Raw genomic sequence first — 14685 nt, 5'->3', positions numbered from 1 at the left:
TTAAAATACATGATCTCAAAGAAGCAGGAAAGAACATAATAGAAAATAGATCAATCATACACGACACCAGGATTTAAGTAGTTCGGCTTAACAAGCCTACATCCATTGGCGGAGACGACCCTGAGGAAATTCACTATCAAAAGATGGAGTACAAAAGAGTAAGGAGAAAAACCACTCAAAGCCCAAAGCTCCAATATACCAAAATCTCACTTTCACACAAAAGAGAAAATTACCAAAAGAGAGAACAACAACCAAAAAAAAACTCTCTTATTCTCTAAGTGCCTGCTGGCACACCAAAGTGAGAAAGGTAAGCGAGATGGCATAGATTTCTTCATTATTGTGCTGGACTTCAAAGGCTGAAGCTATGTCCCTTTTATAGATGTTTGAAGTCGGAGTTTGGACAAAGGAGTTGCAATCCTTCTCCAACAAGGATTCAAATAAGAGGCTATGTTTGGCAAAGGGCTGGATTGGACCGAACTCAAAAATAAAAAAAAATAAAAAAATCTTAAATTTAATTCTAATATTTTTACTTTTTACATCATATCAATCATTTTTTATTACGATTCAAATAAAAAAAATTGTTATAAAACAAATTTTTTCACTTTTTTATACAAAACATTCTTAATTTTTTCTTTCATATCCATCAAATCTACTACAGGATCATTCCACTTTCTTTTTTCATTCCATTGCCAAACACAGCCAGAGTTGGTGCTGGACTTCAAAACCAGTTCGTAAATGGAGACTGAAAGCTTCAATTCCAAAAACAATTGGACTTAAGAAAACAAGTGGCCGGGCCCCACATCCAAGACTTGATTTATTCAAGTCACTCACAACAGCAGCCCAGGTTGACTTTGATTCTGTAATAAAATCTGATTGGCCCCCTTGCATTAGTAAATGCTAAAATTTCAAGAACAAGAATCAGACAGATATCACTTTCAACGAACGCCGTGGAAGTGAAAATGCGGATCAACCATAGAGCGTCTCTCCTTTCCTCACCGTTGATCTCTCTATTAGTTCTCTCCGGCTTCGTCAACGCAATCGACGGCTCGCAATTCACCATCACCGAAGCCACCATCGACGACATCCAACGCGCCTTTACCGCAAACGAACTCACGTCGAGAGAATTAGTTGACTTGTACCTCGGCCAGATCGCGAGCTTGAATCCCCTGCTTCGCGGCGTGCTGGAAGTGAATCCAGACGCGCGGGATCAAGCGGACCGGGCCGACCGCGAGAGGGAGGCGGCGGCCACTCAGGGCCGTCGGTGCTCAGGAGAGCTTCATGGCATCCCGGTGCTGCTCAAGGACAGTATAGCCACTGAGGACGCGCTAAACACCACGTGTGGATCGTACGCGCTGCTGGGATCGAAGGTACCTAGGGACTCCGGCGTGGTCGAGCGGTTGAGAAGGACTGGGGCTGTGATCTTGGGAAAAGCCACTCTCTCCGAGTGGTACGGTGTTCGGTCGACAACGATTCCTAATGGCTGGTGTGCTCGTGGCGGACAAGGCGTGGTCGGTATTTCTTTTTCAGCAAGTGGATGAGTTATCTTTGTTTTATATATTTGTTTATCTTCGGTTTTTGTTTGGGCTAGAGTTCGGATCCCTCAATTTTTTAAAATAAGAGAATTTTATATTTTAAAATTTGAGCGCTCGATTACCTTTAACAATCCAAGTAAATGAAGTCTACAATTATTTATCTATCAGTAACAAACTTCTGAATTTATTTGGACCAGTAAATGTGATGGAGAGCTCATATTTAAAAAAGTTTGAGAGGATTTCAACTTGAGCAGTTAAAAGATTTTGTTTGAAATTGCGTTTGAAAAATAGAGTTTTTAAGTAAAAAAAAAAAAAAAATTGGCAAAAATTTCATTTTTAAACTTTTGTCAAAGTGTGTTTTTACTATTTTTAGGCTTTTTAGACCTTTAAAAGTGTTTTTAATTTTTTTTACCAAACGAATATTTTATTTATTATTTTTTTCAAATGGATCTTTTATTGTTAAACACATTTTTAAGCTTCTCAAATGTACATCCAATTCATATGGATTTAGGTTGCCATACAATCCCTATCCGGATTGTAGGAGATTTTAGTAACTGTGAGAGGTTTCGACAGCCCACTTGTTTGGGAAAAAAAATTAGTTATAAATTGGTTTGTAGTATAATAATATTCCTTAACATATAAGAAGCATTTTTCTTTAAAAAAAAATTATATGTGATTTTCACTTGTTATTTTAATAGTATTAACAAAAAAAAAAAAAAATTGTATTTCTCACGTGTTAAGAACGTCTAATAATTTAGATGAAGCTAATTACACAAAAAATGGTTTCTTTGGTGTAAAATTTCCAAAAATCGTTTTTATTTTTTTTATTTTTTTTATTTTCTTTCAAAAGGGTGCATTAGACTTGCACGATGTGTTTAATCATACATGTTTTGGGAACATGCAGAATCCTTATGTGGAATCGGGGGACCCATGTGGGTCAAGCAGTGGACCTGCAATATCAGTGGCTGCAAACATGGTATCAGTGTCACTGGGAACTGAAACCGATGGCTCTATCATCTGCCCAGCTGATCATAATTCGGTCGTAGGGCTCAAACCCACTGTTGGTCTCACCAGCCGAGCAGGCGTCATCCCAATCTCGCCCCGTCAGGACTCAATTGGGTAAACCACTCTGCTTTTAACATTTTCATAAACATTTGCTTTCCTAGCCCTCATATTAATATTTGATACCACAATGTTTTCTAGCTTGACATAACTTTGTATATCAGTATATGCCCATTCTGTATTTAGTGGATGGTGAAGAACTAGTTGATCGTACACCAAACTCTTAACTAAGAATTCCTGCTACACAAAAGGGAAGTAAGCTCAAAGTGTGCCATTTGGGTCCAGCAGGGTCACTTTGATACTTATATCAGTGTAAAGTAAATAGAGGAAGAAAAAGCATTTGTAACCCCAAATGATCCAGATTCCTTCTCCTTTAAGGATTGTTTCCTGTGCATAGTTGGTTGAAGGAGAGATTTGAGGTATACACTTTATGTCAGTAGTCTAGGAGGCAAGGGCTAAGATATAATAGATGCAGCTTCTGTTTATGTCATGTGTGCTCATTTCTCTAAATCAAACTGGGTCAGGTCAATTCTTCCAGATTTCATTGTCTGTGAATTGTCTTAGGGTTGTGCCGAAAATAGGCTGGTTTGGGCCGGTTTAATAGTTAGAAGAAGGCCGCCTCTGAAGGGCTTATAGTGTGGTATACTAGGTGACAATTTTTTCTTTTTCTATGCAAAAGGGTAAGAGGGAAGTGGACTAGTCGTGGAGACTCTACTTGGATGTGACCATAATAACTCATATCCGTTGGAGAACCAATGTCTGCCTAAATGTTAAGGGGCCACTATCGCTCCCACATGTGGTTTTAACCATAGCTTAATCTCAGTCGCATCAGAGTTCTAGTTGCATCAAATAGTAACCAACATTGCCCAGTGATTCGATTACAGGACCTACTCCTCACCTACCCTTTTTGCCCACACCATATGCAGAAGTAACCTTTTATGGTTATATTTTGGGCAGCAGTAAACAAAAGCATGCAAAAATGTGGATGCTTATTTTGGGCAGATGTTAAACTCACGAATTTTGATTGTGATGAAATAACAGGCCCATCTGCAGAACAGTAACGGATGCAGTTTATTTGCTCGATGCAATTGTGGGCTTTGATTCGAGGGATTATGAAGCAACAAAGGCAGCAGCTAAGTTCATACCTGCAGGTGGTTATAGACAATTTCTTAATCAAGATGGTCTCAAAGGAAAGAGATTGGGTGTTGTGAGGAATCCATTTTCAGACTCTTATAATGGATCCACTGCCATTCTGGCCTTCGAGCATCATCTCAATGTGTTAAGGTACTTTGATTCAGTAGCTTGAAAAAAAAACTTACTTAAATAAGTCCTCATACTTCCTGTTTTTTTATTTCTGTGCATATCAAGGCAAAGGGGTGCAACCATTTTGGATAATCTGGAAATAGCAGATATTGATATAATTATGGATCCCTCTCAAAGTGGCGAGCTAATTGCACTGCTGGCTGAGTTCAAGCTCTCCATTAATGATTACCTCGAAGAACTCATCAACTCTACCGTGAAGTCACTCTCAGACATCATTGCCTTCAACCTGAATAACACTGTCCTGGTAAGTTCATAGTTCATATAGAACCTCAAAGTCATTATACAAAGAAACTCGAAGACCCTTGTTTTGCAATCATTTGATATCTTGTTGCTTGGAAATTTCTGTCAATGTTTTTTTGGTTGGACATAATTCAGCATTGCCCATTGCAGGAAATGATGAAAGAGTACGGGCAGGATGAGTTCCTGGCATCGGAGATGACAACTGGGATTGGGGAGGAAGAGATAAAGGCAATCGAGATGATGGAATACTTGTCAAAATATGGCTTCGAGAAATTGATGAAAGACAATAAATTGGACGCAATGGTGACACTCGGCTCAGACGCTTCCACAGTGCTAGCGATTGGAGGTTACCCGGCAATCACTGTTCCCGCCGGGTATGAAAGCGACGGAATGCCGTTTGGGATCTTGTTTGGTGGGTTAAAGGGTACCGAACCAAAGTTGATTGAGATTGCTTACGCTTTTGAACAAGCCACAATGGCGCGGAGGCCTCCTCCGTCGCTGTCAATGGAAGAATTGATTAAAGAACCCCTCCCTGTGATTGTATAAGAGGTTTTACATTTTTGGTGTCATTGTAACAAAAAGTAGACTAAGGTTTTCTCGTAGGTTTTGTTTGGATCCACTTACAGTTGAGAGATTATCAGTTCAAGAGCATTAAGCAAGAGGAATTGTATGACTAATTTGGCTAACCCTAAAGTTGGTCTTTTAGGTGGCTTTGATCCTTACAATTTATTTACACAAATTACGCGATTTAGGTTGTTTTTAGGTATCAAAACGCTTGAAAACCGCTACCTATTAAAAATGTGGCATATTATCGTGCTAACCCAAAAAAAAAAAAAAAAAAAATCCTCTAAAAAGGTTCCTCTTTATGTTTGTAGACAGTTTATTCTTCATAAAATCAAAAGACAAGTTTTAGGTTAAATCTTTTTTACAACATAAAGAGCAAGAACGTGATAAAAATATAATATACTCTCAACTGAAATATATCACATTTGTAATAGGTGACATTTTTCCAAGAGGTAACTCAATCAGCCAGGACTACGCCAAATGAAGCGGAGGTCACTAGTTCAAATCTTTTCCACCCTCTTATGCGAACATGTCAAAAAATAAAAAATAATAGGTGACATTTTCAAGCGTTTCGATGCTTAAAAACGATCAAAATTGCATAATTTGAGAATTTACAATTTTAAAAAAAATTGTAAAGGATCCTAATTTGGTTAGATCGAGAAATGCTAGAAATCAATAAGTTCTTCATATTTCGCCTATATTCCCTTACACTCAACCATTGGATTTGTGGGGTCTACTATTGACTTATATAAGATTTACATAAGTGAACAAATTCAATAATTGATTGTAAGGGAATATGAGCCAAATATAAGGAACTTATTGATCCATAACATTTCTCGATTGAGCCACCCTAATGACTAGTGAATTGTATAAGGCTACGAGCTACGCTTTTTCCACTATTTTATGTGTTGTAACCATCTAAATTGTTCAAACTAACAACTAAATGCTAGATTAGGGCTTTTGCACGGTGTGCACGCAATACATGGATCAGGATCCCCTCCAATTGAGGGGAAAATTGGAGATTCTCCAACTGTGAATCTTAGCCCTCAATTTGTATCCAACAGTCCACATCACGCCACGTGTCCCACTTAAATTAAATAATAAAATATTAATTAATTTTTAAATAAAAATAATAATAATAATAATAAATTAAAATCAAATAAAAAAAAATGGGGTGGCAATCTACCCCCCAGGGCCAAAAAAATTTCAATTTTTTATTTGGCCATTTGGCCACTCCCATTGGCCACCCAGCTCACCCCCATGGCCCTTGGGGGTGGTTCGGCTACCCTCAAGGGCCAAATAAAAAGAAAATTTGAAATTTGTTTGGCCCCCGGCCACCCTCAAGAGCCATGGGGTGGCTTCGACTGGTCTAGGTAGCCGAAGCCACCCCTAGACTAGGGTGCTAGCCACCCCAATTTTTTTTAAAATTTTCTTTTCATTTTTTTATTTAATTTTTAATTTTTTATTATTATTATTACTTCTTTTTAGAAATTAATTGATATTTTAAGTGAGACATGTGGCGTGATGTGAGGGTTAAAAATGAGAATCTCCAATTTTCTCCTGAATTTGGAGGGGATCCGGATCGGGGATCCATTCTATATTGTTGGTATGAGTGCATTTATGTTTCTCATTTGATTTTTGAGCGCGGAAAATTGGGAAACAAAACAAAACAATAGGAAAAAAAAAAAAAAAAATGCCAACCAAGTATCCAGGCTCTTTTCTCTTTCCGCCGTTGATCTCGGTGCTGATCATCGCCAGTATATTCCTCTTCAGCACAATCTACGGGGAGGATTTCACGATCCAAGAAGCGACCATCGAGGAGATCCGACGGGCCTTCACCGAAGACAAGCTCACATCAAGACAATTGGTTGACTTCTACTTGGACAGGATCGAGACGTTGAATCCCCTGCTTCACAGCGTAGTGGAGGTCAATCCAGACGCGCGGGATCAAGCGGACGAGGCTGACTGGGAGAGAACAAGCAATCGGGACAGTTCGTCGTTGGGGGAGTTGCACGGCATCCCGGTGCTGCTCAAGGACACGATAGCCACGAAGGACAAGCTGAACACGACGGCTGGGTCGTACGCGCTGCTGGGCTCGGTGGTGCCTCGTGACGCGGGCGTGGTGGAGAGGTTGAGAACCGCTGGGGCTGTCATTTTGGGGAAGGCTAGTCTCACTGAGTGGTACTCCTTTCGTGCGTTGGGTCACGTTCCCAATGGTTGGTGTGCCAGAGCTGGTCAAGCGGCGGTCAGCCCGCTATCTCTCTCTCTGTGATAATTTCTTTTATATTTTTAAGAACTTTTCAGTATTTTGTTTTGCCAAATTATTAACTGACCCTCGAAGTAAACTCTAATCTCGTTTACTTTCCTCTTCTTTCTCAATCATTTTTGTAATTATTGCAATTATCAGTGTTATTAAATACTGAATGAATGATATATTGCATTTCGTTGGCATCCTCTGAAATTGGCCATCCTAATTTCTAGGTTCATTTATGCATGTGATTTGGGTAGCCATGGATAACTCGAAAATCAATAATTGAAATAATCTGAGTTAAATATGGACAATGTGCAGAATCCGTACGTACCGTCAGGGGATCCATGTGGTTCGAGCAGCGGATCAGCCATTTCAGTGGCAGCAAACATGGTGGCAGTGTCCCTTGGGAGTGAGACTCATGGCTCCATCCTTTGTCCTGCCGATCACAACTCTGTTGTGGGGTTTAAACCCACTGTTGGACTCACTAGTCGAGCGGGCGTCATTCCCATTTTGCCCCGCCATGACACCGTTGGGTAACATCATATCTTGCTAACATATTTTTAGCCTGTTGTAGTTCTTACCATCCAAGTTTTTTTTTTTTTTTTTTTTTTTTAATGGGTAAGATAAAATCAATATATAGCTTAAGAAAATCATAAGAAAAAAGTGGAAATTGGTTAAAGAATTGGTCTGCTCCAATATCGTATTGACTCAAAGGCTAAGAAAGGGGCTGCGGAACGAACATCCAATAATTTTATATCAAATCACTCAAACTTGTGACTACTGCTGATATGTGTTAAGAGTATATTTGATTATCCTATATTATGTGATTTGATTGTATTAATTTCAGAGATTTGATTGTAATTAGATAAGTATGGTAAAACTATATCGAGAAATGTTGAATACAAATCTTTGAAATCAATATAATCAAATACCATAATATAGGATAATTAGATATACTCTAACAATATGAAACTTAACCACTCGCACTCATATAGTCATATATGTATAAGTAATGCTATAATATATATCTAGAAATGCAATTTTGTATTTCATTGTCCTTCTTTCATCCTTCTTCGCTCACATGGTATTGTCAATCCACTATTAAATTTTTTTTCCATTTTAAATAAATTAATTTAAATGTGAATTAACAATGCCACGTCAATTGGGAAGGACAAGAGAATACGAAATAACATCTTTCACTATATATTATACCACTATCTCAATATGCTGACATGGCATTGCCAATTCACCATTGAATTTTTTTTTTTTTTTTTTTTTGGTCTTTTAACAAGGGCTAATCTAAAGGTGGATATAACATTACTCTCATGCATATTTTGTATACATTACGCTGTTGCGCACATACACTGACATAAAGCACACACAAACACATAATATCTAGATTGTGCTGTAATGATTATTTCTTGTCCCAATGAAATCATAGGACCATAAGCAGGACAGTATCCGATGCAGTATATGTGCTTGATGTAATTGTGGGTTTTGATCCTCGAGACTATGAAGCAACAAAAGAAGCGGCCAAATTCATGCCTGTAGGTGGTTATAAACAATTTCTCAACCCAGATGGGCTCAATGGAAAGAGATTGGGGGTTGTTAGGAATCCATTTGTGAGCTCCTTAAATAAATCCTCTGTCATTCAAGCCTTTGAGCGTCATTTGAACACAATGAGGTAAAAAATAATTGTTCAAATCCAGTAATTCTTTGTGTTTCCTAAGTTTTAAAAAAAGGCTTTTAAATATGTACTCATGTCTTGTGGATTCTCTCCTTAACATTCTAGACAAAGAGGTGCAACTATAGTGGACAATCTTGAGATAGCAAATGTTAGTGTAATTCTAAATCCCGCACGAAGTGGGGAATTGACTGCAATGCTGGCCGAATTCAAGGTGACCTTAAATGATTACCTGAAAGAGCTTATCTCTTCTCCGGTGCGGTCACTTGCTGACATTATTGCCTTCAACCAAAACAACCCTGAATTGGTGAGCAGATGATTCTCATATTGCATTTAATTCAATGAAGTTGACTAGGAGATCGATTGGGTTGCATGTGATATATCGGTATCATTGTTGGAAAAAGATTGTATTAGTTTTCATGTTCTTTCTTATTATTTTGTTTAATGCAGGAGAAGACTGCAGAGTATGGTCAGGGCACTTTTATTGCATCAGAGAAGACAAGTGGTTTTGGAGAGAAAGAAAGGCAGGCAGTTGAATTGATGGAAAACCTGTCGCGAAACGGATTTGAGAAACTGATGATGGAAAATGAATTGGATGCGATGGTGACACCAGGTACGGGTGCCATTGCACTGCTGGCAATAGGAGGCCACCCGGGAATCACAGTCCCCGCTGGTTATGACAGTGATGGAATGCCATTTGGAATCTGTTTTGGAGGCCTAAAGGGTGCAGAACCAAAGCTGATTGAGGTAGCTTATGCTTTTGAACAAGCCAGCATGATGAGGCGGCCTCCCTTTTCCAAATCATTTGCAATGAATAACGAATTTCTCTTTGCAAGTTTATAGGAATTTTGTTGTTGTTGTGTTAAACTGATCGAGAAATTTCTGTTTAGTTTGAATGTATAAATAACTCTATTAATTCAGAGTCACTGTGAAAAAACAAATAAATAAAGCTTTTGTGCTTTGAATTTCCATATAGCAATGGCATTTTTTGATACAACTTCCAATTAGAATCACTGTAGCTTTTGATTTCCAATAATGTGTTAGAGGAGTTAGGGTTTGAGTCATTAGGGTTTTAGGAATAGTTTAGTTTTTATGGTATTTTCCTAATCCTATATAATAGGATGCTTGTATTAAGTTGAATACGTTGTTGAATAATATAATAGCTCTCGCCTTTTGCGTCTAAACTGTTTATACAAACTTTAACATGATATCAGAGCCAAAAGGTCTGGGATCGAACCTTGACTTCATTAAATCATTCCCATTTAAATTAAATATTTCATGTGTTGGGTATCACCTATTAAAAGGGAGTTTGAGCTCACACGTGAAGGAAAGTATTAAAGTTTTGATTAAGTAATTAAATTTGTCTTTTCCTATCAGCTTAAGCTTTTGGGATAACTAGTAATTTAATATGGTATCAAAGTTTGTTTCGATTCTGGGCTAGTCTTTGTTTTTCTCTTGTTGGCGACAGCACTTGCCCGTAAGCCCACACAGGCTGTGCCTTCGTAGAGTTGTTTTATTTTGTTTTATGGTGACGGGAACACCTCCAATGAAAAAAAAAAAAAAAAACCAGCAGTGTCGTTGCTACTTGGGTGCGAGTTCTTGTTGCTAGGTGTGATTGTTGGTGTTGTTTGTGGTGGCCGGAGTGGTCTGTGGTGGCTAGCAAAGTTACTGCGGCCATCGGGAAAAAAAAAAAAATCCGGCCATTTGATGTTTTTGTTGTTGAAACGTTGATCTGTGGTAATCGTTTGATGCTTTAGTTGCTGTTTTTGAAGTGGCCAGAATGTTCTGTATGCTCCGGCAAGTTCCAGTGAGCTCCGGCGAAGGTCCGGCGAGCCTATAGTTACTGTTTCCCTTATATTTTTCACTGTTTTGCTTCTGTTTTAGGTACTGCCGGCATGTTTAGTCTATCTCCAACGAGTTTCGGCATTTTGCAGCAATGCTCCAGCAAAACTTGTTGGTTAATCATGTATTTGTTGTTGGTTGTTGGTGATCGATGTATCCAACCGGCCTTGGATTCTCCAGCAAGAACCGATCCAATGTTGTGATCGATGTATCCGACCAGCCTTGGAGTTTTACAGCGAGAACCAATCCCAAAGATCGTTGTATTCGACCAGCCTTGGATTGTTCGACGAGAACTGATCCAATGTTGTTAGTGATCGATGTATCCGATCGGCCTTGGTGTTTAGCAGCGAGATCCGATCAAATCTTGGTTGTTCAAGTTTCCGACGAGTTTTCGACCGGCGTTGAAGTTTTATTTAATTATCTTATTGTTTGTATTGTATACTCCAAGTTGTTCCAACTTGAGGGAGAGTGTTAGAGTATGTTTTTATAGTTGTTTTTCGTTTGCGTGTATCTTCCAAGCTGAATTCATATGATGTATATGCTCCAGCTTGAAGGGGAGTGTTAGAAGAATTAGGGTTTGAGTCATTAGGGTTTTAGGGGTAGTTTAGTCTTTATGGTATTTCCCTAATCCTATATAATAGGATGCTTGTATTAAGTTGAATCAGTTGAATAATATAATAGCCTTCATCTTTTGTGTCTAAACCGTTCATACAAACTTTAACATGGTATTAGAGCCAAATGTTCTGAGATCAAACCTTGACTCGTAAAATCACCCTAATTTAAATTAAATATTCCATGTGTTGAGCCTCACCTATTAAAGGGAGTTTGAGCCCACACGTGAGGAAAAATGTTAAAGTGTTGATTAAGTAATTAAATTTACTTCTTCCTATCAGCTTAAGCTTTTAGGATAACTAGTAATTTAACTATAAAGGGAATGGATTTGTACATCTCTAATTTTACTGTGCTTTGGTGTTGGTTGGGATTGATATGCATGTCTTGTTCAACTAAAAAATCATGTCTGCATCTTCCATTATGTTTGCTTTTGTAGTGGTGTTGGTAAAGGATGTGCATATCGTACATAAATAGTCAACAATCACATTAGACCCCCAATGAATTGAAAAAAAAAATGGCCATCTTTTTTGTAATTTTTGTGGTGGATTTATCCTTCAGCGACATGCATAAGGTGAGATTGAAGCTCTTCCACTAATCAGTTCGACAAAATGGTTGATTATGCGTTATGTAGTGGTGGTGATGAAAATGTGAATATCTTGTTGCATAGGCATACAAAGGCCGTCTTCCATTCTCTTCCAAAGCAAAGACCAGGTACTCCCATGGCTTGCAGTTCACCACTAAGCATCTCTCTGTTATCGTCCCTGACTCTGATTCTTCTGCTTAAAATATCACCTGGGTGCCGATGCCACAGCATAATGGGCCACAACTTCTCTATCAAAGAAGCCGCCGTGCATGATCTCCAACTGGCTTTCAAGCAAAACAAGCTCACTTCAAGGCAGCTAGTTGAGTTCTATCTGAGAGAGATTAGCAGGCTCAACCCGATCCTTAAAGGGGTCATAGAGGTGAATCCAGACGCCCTGTACCAAGCTGATAAGGCTGACTATGAGCGGGAGGCAAAGGCGCCAGGATCACAATCTCGGTTGCATGGCATCCCAGTTCTGCTCAAGGATAATATTGCAACAAAAGACAAGCTGAACACCACGGCTGGCTCATTTGCACTGGTTGGCTCAGTTGTACCTCGGGATGCCGGCGTGGTAACCAAGTTGAGGAAAGCTGGTGCTATCATCTTGGGGAAGGCAAGCTTGGGCGAGTGGTCCCATTTTAGGACCGCCAGGGGTCCTCTTGCTTGGAGTGCCAGAGGTGGCCAAGGCAAGGTGAGTCAATTTTCATGAGTATGCTCTCCATTGCATTTTGAATATTTTCTTTCACGTGTTAGACCTTATTTATTATCTTATAAAGATTCTACCTTATTGGGGGAGGTTTAAGCAACGATATAAATTGAAACTTTAAGTGAATTTTTAAAATTTTGGGGGGCCGAAGCCTGAAGCTTCCCATGCTTACACCTAGGTTGACGCCTGCATAGAGTCTACAATGTGATTCCGTTCCTTGTGAGAAGCTAAACCCACACATAAGGAGAATATTGTAATATACTAATTATAAATTATTAAATTTATCATTTTCTGTCACCTTTAAGTTTTTTTGGACAATTAATAATTTAACAACCTATATATCTAGTAGTTTTGGCAGAGTGCGAAGTATGAAGCCTATGTTTTGAGTTTTCTACAGTTATTGGAAGATCAATTCCCTAATTCTGAGTGATCATTTTAATAAAATAACAAAGATTGACTCTTCCTACGAAACCAAGGACTATACTTTGTGATGGTGTACAGAATCCTTATACATTAGGAGAACCTTGCGGGTCAAGTAGTGGTTCCTCGATATCAGTAGCGGCAAACATGGTGGCAGTGTCACTGGGGACAGAGACTGATGGTTCAATTATATGTCCGGCAAGTTTTAACGCAGTAGTGGGCATCAAACCAACAGTTGGTCTCACTAGTCGAGCGGGTGTAATTCCAATATCTCCAAGACAGGACACTGTTGGGTAAGTGATCTACATCCATTTGTTTTTCCTAACCAAATTTGATGACCCTGCAAGTTTTGGAACTGCCATATGTGACTTGGAATTAACATATGCACCTTTAAGTGTATTTGGCCCCGTGATTTGGGAGGTCGAAAGTGTTTGTAAACAAAGTCGGTGAAACTGTCCCGTTTGAGAGTGTTTTTGAAAAAATGTCGGTTACATAAAAAACAGTTAATGTTGTCAAACTGTACGCAAATGTTTTTTTTTTTTGTAATTGTTATTTTTTTAAACTGCACATTTTGAAAACACTAAAGCAAACGGACACTAATTTCTGAAGTATTTTTCTCAGCCTTTTGGTTTAGGTCGAGAATAATAATGTCAAATTCTTATTAGACTAGCTTATAAGTTTCTAATTATTTCTCACAGTATTGCCTATTTGCCTGACATAATGGTTGTGACCTCTACAAGTATTGTGCTGGTTGAAACAGGCCCATTTGTAGGACGGTATCAGATGCCGTTTATGTTCTTGATGCCATTGTAGGCATTGATAATAACGATAATGCAACAATTAGAGCCTCAAGGTACATCCCAAATGGTGGCTATGGACAATTTCTTAAGGTTGCTGGGCTAAGAGGGAAGAGATTGGGGATAGTGAGAAATCCCTTCTTCAATTTCGGAAACAAGACTTTCTTGCATCAAACTTTTGAGCGACATTTCAAGACATTAAGGTAACAAACAGTACGCACTTTCCATGTCCCCAAGGATCAACCTAAGGTATTTTAGGAACATGATACAAATACTTACCTTCAAATTTAGGCAAAGAGGTGCAATTCTGGTGGACCATCTGGAAATAGCCAACATTAAGACTATCCTTGATTACAATTTGAGTGGTGAAGAAACTGCATTGCTGTCAGAGTTCAAAATATCATTAAATGCTTACTTAAACAAGCTTGTAGCTTCTCCAGTACGAACCATGGCGGATGTGATAGCCTTCAACAACAAAAACCCAGAATTGGTAACTATCCAAGCATAGTTTCCCTTTCTTGTTCTTCTGTATTCATGTCAAAAACGCACAATTTTGCTTGGGTGGCTATGCAGGAAATGATCAAAACAATTGACCAAGAACAGTTTTTAAGTGCGGAAGCCACAAATGGAATTGGAAAAGCAGAGAAGGCAGCACTGTCAAATTTATCAAAACTATCGAGGGATGGATTCGTGAAGTTGATGACAAAGAATAAGCTTGATGCCTTGGTGACTCCTGATTTCTCTGTTTCTAGTGTTCTTGCAATTGGTGGTTTTCCAGGAATAAGTGTCCCAGCAGGATATGACACTAAAGGGGTGCCATTTGGCATTTGCTTTGGGGGCTTAAGAGGTTCAGAGCCAGAGTTGATTGAGATCGCTTATGGTTTTGAGCAAGCAACAAAGATCAGGAAGCCTCCATTCTAACGTTGAAGCTTTTGAATTTCAGCCATTCGAAGTTTTACAACTAGGAATCATGAACATAATCAACTTGGTATTTCGTTGAATTATGTGCATGTACAATCAATGTGCAGCAAATTGAAACAACTTTCACCTTCTCTGTTTCCTATTTGTG

General features: G+C 38.8%; 3 protein-coding genes across 3 annotated transcripts; all 3 read left to right on the top strand.

Moving 5' to 3' along the window:
* The first annotated feature begins 697 nt into the window (after positions 1-697).
* Positions 698-4871, top strand: LOC132167473 (probable amidase At4g34880). Its single transcript, XM_059578463.1, has 5 exons — positions 698-1508; positions 2437-2651; positions 3636-3878; positions 3963-4161; positions 4308-4871. Exons 1-5 carry the CDS (start codon positions 960-962, stop codon positions 4701-4703), a joined length of 1602 nt encoding a protein of 533 aa, XP_059434446.1. The 5' UTR covers positions 698-959; the 3' UTR covers positions 4704-4871.
* A 1495-nt stretch (positions 4872-6366) lies between these two features.
* Positions 6367-9700, top strand: LOC132163759 (probable amidase At4g34880). Its single transcript, XM_059574134.1, has 5 exons — positions 6367-6966; positions 7291-7505; positions 8414-8656; positions 8765-8963; positions 9107-9700. Exons 1-5 carry the CDS (start codon positions 6415-6417, stop codon positions 9497-9499), a joined length of 1602 nt encoding a protein of 533 aa, XP_059430117.1. The 5' UTR covers positions 6367-6414; the 3' UTR covers positions 9500-9700.
* A 2106-nt stretch (positions 9701-11806) lies between these two features.
* On the top strand, positions 11807-14685 carry LOC132167474 (probable amidase At4g34880). Its single transcript, XM_059578464.1, has 5 exons — positions 11807-12384; positions 12901-13112; positions 13580-13819; positions 13908-14106; positions 14190-14685. The coding sequence occupies exons 1-5, from the start codon at positions 11830-11832 to the stop codon at positions 14535-14537; spliced, it is 1554 nt and encodes a 517-aa protein (XP_059434447.1). The 5' UTR covers positions 11807-11829; the 3' UTR covers positions 14538-14685.

This window comes from Corylus avellana, chromosome ca1 (assembly GCF_901000735.1).
Source record: "Corylus avellana chromosome ca1, CavTom2PMs-1.0".
NCBI lineage: Eukaryota > Viridiplantae > Streptophyta > Magnoliopsida > Fagales > Betulaceae > Corylus > Corylus avellana.
Note: the sequence above shows the minus strand (reverse complement) of the source record. Positions and strands in the feature narration are given on the sequence as shown.